This window comes from Euphorbia lathyris, chromosome 3, assembly GCF_963576675.1.
Source record: "Euphorbia lathyris chromosome 3, ddEupLath1.1, whole genome shotgun sequence".
In the NCBI taxonomy this organism is placed as follows: Eukaryota; Viridiplantae; Streptophyta; class Magnoliopsida; order Malpighiales; family Euphorbiaceae; genus Euphorbia; species Euphorbia lathyris.
The window spans coordinates 30,173,214-30,178,661 of record NC_088912.1 but is presented as its reverse complement, the minus strand read 5'-3'; the positions used below and the strand labels follow the sequence as shown (position 1 = coordinate 30,178,661).

Here is a 5,448-nt window from a genome sequence, read left to right as displayed (position 1 = left end):
AAATGGACTTTTCCATCCTATTAAAATCGCAGGAGCTTATCTCACCTCCTTATACCACCCCCCTCCTGGGTACAGGATTTGAGGGATAAGAGACTTATCCCTCATCTGTCTCACTCTTCTATCTCACAAACAAACGCGGGATAACTTATCTCGTGTTTTTTTATCCCTATCCGACCTCCTATATCCCTCCTAACAAACACTTATTGCGGAGACTTGGGGTTTGCACACTGGTATTTCAATTGCATTAGAATTGGGGGTTCACTGCCTTGCTGCGGAGTCGGATAATTTGGAGTTGGTTAGGATGACCAAGAGCTACAGTTGAGGTCACGATTTAATTTGGTTAATATTATATCCAGGATGCTTGGGTTATTTGAGAAAGTTTCAATTGCACATATTTGCGGGCTCTGCTCATGACCCTCGGCTGGGTATTCACCATCTGTCTTCCCCTCCCAATGTTGTTCGTAGGCTGCTGTTGGATAATGTGTTGGGAGTGAGTTTTGGATGTTCTGTCGCCTATTAGTTCCTGTGTGCTGCTGTTTTTTTTTTATTTTCTGTCTTACAAAAAAGAAATCATTGAACATATCAATAATAAGTTTGTTTTAAGCATGAACTAGTTTATCAGAAATAGAACACAAACTTGATAAAAATAGCTGTATTAGCTTTGTGTTAATATCTGTTAAAATCTGTCATTTTATAGTAATTTATCTCAGAAAGATGGTTGTATTGTATTAAATGGCCAAAATTAGAGTTTATGAACCTACCTGGAAATGGGCTGAAAATGTAATAATGCGTAGTGATTTTGTACAAAAAGAAGATTTCAGGTTCAATCAGAAGAAAGACCATATACATTTGCATTATTCTAGTTTATAACCATATTATTAACATTCAATAGGAAAGCAACTCTCGAATCAACCACCCAAACACTCTTTTCCAATTAAAGAATCTGGAATGAAAACCTTACTAGAATTAATATATATGAACAATAAGCGACCAAGAAAAGCAAACAAACAACTAACAAAGTTTGCCAAACACAAACAATCAGCTAATAGTAATTCGGTTTTATGGCAACCTCACTAACCTACAAAATTGGTTTAACATCTTTGCATTTCATGTCCATGTCCGTGTTTGGTTTTGTATGAACACCATACATATCAATCCATAAACTAAAAGCTATATGCAATATTTCTGCTTAAACTCCAATTAGCCTCACCAGGTTGACTAGGAGGATACTTCTAACAGTCATGGTTTTAAATCGACTCCTCCTCTCAAATAATCTAAAGGAGATTAATTAACCAATACCCCCTTTTTCAATCCTACCACACACCAAATTCAACTTACTGGACTAAATCAATTTTATTGGTCTCATGGTTTTAAATCGACTCTTCTCAATTTTCGATCAGTTCATTCATGTCGCCATCACTACACTCTATCTTCCCCAATGCTAAGGCAATAAGAGCAGAGCAAACAACTTCCAATAACACAGTCCAAACACAATTCTCACAGAGGATGCATATTTTGCATCCACAAAACACAATTGGTCGATGATATACAGAAACAAAGAAACTTCACTATCCAACTAAAATAATATACTAGAATAAAAAATCCAACTACTGGGAAAACCAGTGCTACTTCAAACATCATGCCAGAATATTGATGAAGAATAAGTGGAGAGATACATAATTTTCACCATAGTTATTTAAGGCGCAAAGAGAGTCCTGGAGCCTAGAACAAGGCGTGCGCTTGAGCGACACAAGACACATTAAAATATATATATATACAGAAATTATAAATGACAACATTTAGCATTTCTAAAATACAAAAAATAATGAAAAATAACAACAATCTTCATGAAATAAATTTCAAATTAACTATTAACTCTTCCATTATTATAATTCACAATAAAATTTTAAATCTTACAACTCAGTTTTGCAACAGGGCTTCCTCACAGTTCACAGACACACACAAAAAAAAGTGGAAGTGTGGAATATTCATATCTTAATCTTCTTTCCTTAGCATTATGTTTGCCTTCATATCTTTCTTTCCTTTTTCCATTTCTTTCTTTCTTTCTTTCTTATTCTAATTCATGCTCTTTCCTTTTTCTATTTATTTGTTTCTTATTCTCATTGATGTTCTTTCCTTTTCTATTTCTTTCTTTTTTATTCTAATTGATGTTCTTTCCTTTTTCTATTTCTTTCTTTTCTTATTCTAATATTTGTCTTCAGTTTGTTCTTTCTGATTCTAATTTTTGTCTTGAGATCTTCATTTTCTTTCCTTTTTCCTTTTTTTTCCGTCTTTCTAATTTAATCTCAGCCCTTGACCATAAAGATATCATTCGGCTGAGATTAGCACAACCTATTCTAATTCAAAACCCTTAAAAATCCTATTCAGGTGCGCCTTTAACAACTATAATTTTCACCAACTAAAACAGGAAGGTACCAACAAACATATTTCTGACTAAATTTTTTGAATAGTAGAAAAACCACGACCATGAAACAGACGTAAGCTTTACTGCCTAAACTAATCATCGACCAAAACTTGAGATGAAGAGCATTTCTCAGAGTTTATGAAACACCAATTAATAGAAAATCATGCTAGGACACAAAGCAAATTAGACTGTCAGCTTAATTCACCTGCATGCTTTAGCTTAAAACAATCTTACCGCGCAAAACCAAAACAAAAAGTTCTCTTCCAATTCAAGGTTCTGTACAATCTATGCTAATAGCCCTGAATCTAGTAGGCAAATGCTCCTATGAAAAGCTAGATGCAAATAAAGACATCTAAATTAAGGAAAAAAGGACTTCCTTAACAAGCAGAGCTTCACTTTAGGCAAGAATCACGTACACATCTATGATCTCTCACCACATTAACCATGCATATAACCCACCAAAACTGTAAAGGACTTCTAAGGAAAAATCTCAATTCAAAATGATATCAAAACCGACAGCTATAATTTAAATAAAATTATATTTGTAGTTTGGAATTAGTTCAAGAAATCCAGAAAGTTCAGTAATTGACAAACAATTTTTTTACTAACATCATCATCCAAAACACCATATTTGCACAAAGTTTACAATCTAGAACTATAAGTGTGTCCCAAACTGGATCCTCAAAGCAGGAGGAGGATGAGACAATCAGCCAGTTGAAGAAGACTAGGGCTCAGACAAGCATATGTCATTTAGGGACCCGAAACCGTCTTTTTTACTCGTGTTTTTTCTCCTGTACGGCCTAGAAAGGGTCTGATGTCGACCCCGTGATATCCTGGTACCATGAGGATCACGTGGGAATCCCAATGACCTGCTCCAAATGGATGGAGGCGACGCTTCACCCACTCATGATGCTCGAGTGGTGAAAAGGTTTCTCAAGAAAAATATTTTGACCAGATTCGGGACTCCAAGAGCTACACGAGGCCCCTTTTTTTTACTTCTTGTGGTTTTTATTTTCAATGTATGGACTACTATGTTGCACGGAAATGGAAATGGAAACTGCTATTGAAACGGACACCGAGAAACGTTATTTCTATAAAATTATAGCTAGGAAATGGAAACGGACACGAAATGAGGAAATGCTAGTAACGAAGAGTTTCCGTGCAATATAGATGGACTATATGGTGTACCGAATCCTTCCTAGGATATATCAGTACCCCGAGGGATGCGTGGGAACCACACTGGTGAATATGGAATGTAACCTCTCAGGCACACAACTCTAATATGGATTCTGAATCTGCAATTAGCGAGCTTAATGTTAATTGGCAGTTGCATACTCTAAATGAGGGAAGTATTCTGCTTATTACAGACCAATATATGGCTATGTTAGTGGTTTATTTTGAGGGTTAAATAGAGAAGTGTGCGGTTATACAGGACATGCTACATTCTCACTTCAATTTAATATGGGGCATTAAGTCGTATCATCAACTCTTCAATAACTTCTATGGCCGAAGGACATGACAAGCCAGCTAGACAAACAGCAAAAGACAAACATAACAAAATCACTGTATGAACATCATATACTTGTGAAAATGAAATGTCTTATCAGCTAAATTACATAAGCTTACATATATATAAATATATATCAAGTTTGACACTCTAAGAATTGTTTGCACATGTAATAAGCAATACAAGAAACTGTTTTTCCTTTATTCTTCTGTGGTAAATGATTTAAGCATGATACGCAGGTATAATCATGCTTAACATCAGCTAAATCTTAAGAGAAATGTCCATTTGCTAAAATGATTCACAAAAGAAACATGAAATTAAAATGGACAGCATTGTACATTAGAATACAATCTGGTTGTTCAGAACAATTAAGACACGTAATATTCAACAATGAAGAAAGAAGAAACGAACAACAGCTCCAAAATAAAGTATATTATAGAAAAACCAGAACTAGAGGAAGATATGTACACGCATAGTATGAACTTGAGCTTATCATCAACTAGACAGGGGGAATGTTGGAGAAAGAGAAGCCTTTGTATCCCTTATAAGCATAGTAAGCAATCCTTGTATAATAAAACCCCGGTATAAACAGAACGAATCCCAGAATTGCAAAGAAAAGCCCTGATATTAACAGATCAATTCAAAAATTAGAACACAAAACCCTAATTCCGCCAGCTAACAAAAATTAAACCTAAACACCCCCAAAAAAATCAGGTGCTAAGAGCGAAAAAGAGAGGACATACCGTGGGCGCGGTCGCCGCCGATTCTGTTGTAAGTCATAAAACCACCCAAAACGATACCGATTACGCCGAAAACAAGAAGGGAAATAGCGAGCGCGATCTCTTTAACGGGAGGGCGATTATTGACAACATAGGATGTCTCAATCATTAAATCGTCGTCCGTTATGGAAAAAGCGTGATCTACATACGCCATTGTTGAGGAAGAGGAAGAGGAAGCAAAGATTCGGGGTTCCCTTTACCTTTATTCGGGTGGGCGTTTTTAACAGATTCTGGTATGGTTGTTCCTTCTTCTCGGCCGCCGGTGGCTAACAGGTGGAATTGGTGAAGAGGGATTGTAGATTCAGCTAATTGGGTGTAAAACCAGGTTCGAGGTGGGTATGGGTTTTCTTGGACTGTAAGTCGGAATAGACTTTTCAAAGAGATGAAACATACAGAGGAAAAATAGTGAGATTTTCGTATTCTTCTCTTCGGTGCAGTGCCGCCACGTAAACAAATCTGTCATTTGACCTTGCCGTTGACGATTCTGGTGTCCCTTATAAGGATTAGGCTTCTAGAATCTATGAATTAATTTTGTGTTCAATAAACATATTTTATTGTATCGTCTATTTATTCACTTAATTTTTCTTCTTAAGTAACACGTCCGACCACAAGGTGAGGCGTGAGGCTATCACGCCCGACCACACGGTGAGGCGTGATAGCCACACACCCGCGTGTTGGGAGAGCAAAAAAAATAGTATTTTCCCACCCTTAATCCATGAAAGGGCATTTTTATCATT

General features: G+C 36.4%; 1 protein-coding gene across 1 annotated transcript; it reads right to left on the bottom strand.

Moving 5' to 3' along the window:
* Positions 1-4,229: 4,229 nt before the first annotated feature.
* Positions 4,230-5,166, bottom strand: LOC136224121 (uncharacterized). Its single transcript, XM_066012378.1, has 2 exons — positions 4,676-5,166; positions 4,230-4,553 (listed from the first exon to the last, which is right to left on the bottom strand). The coding sequence occupies exons 1-2, from the start codon at positions 4,863-4,865 to the stop codon at positions 4,432-4,434; spliced, it is 312 nt and encodes a 103-aa protein (XP_065868450.1). The 5' UTR covers positions 4,866-5,166; the 3' UTR covers positions 4,230-4,431.
* Positions 5,167-5,448: the final 282 nt, after the last annotated feature.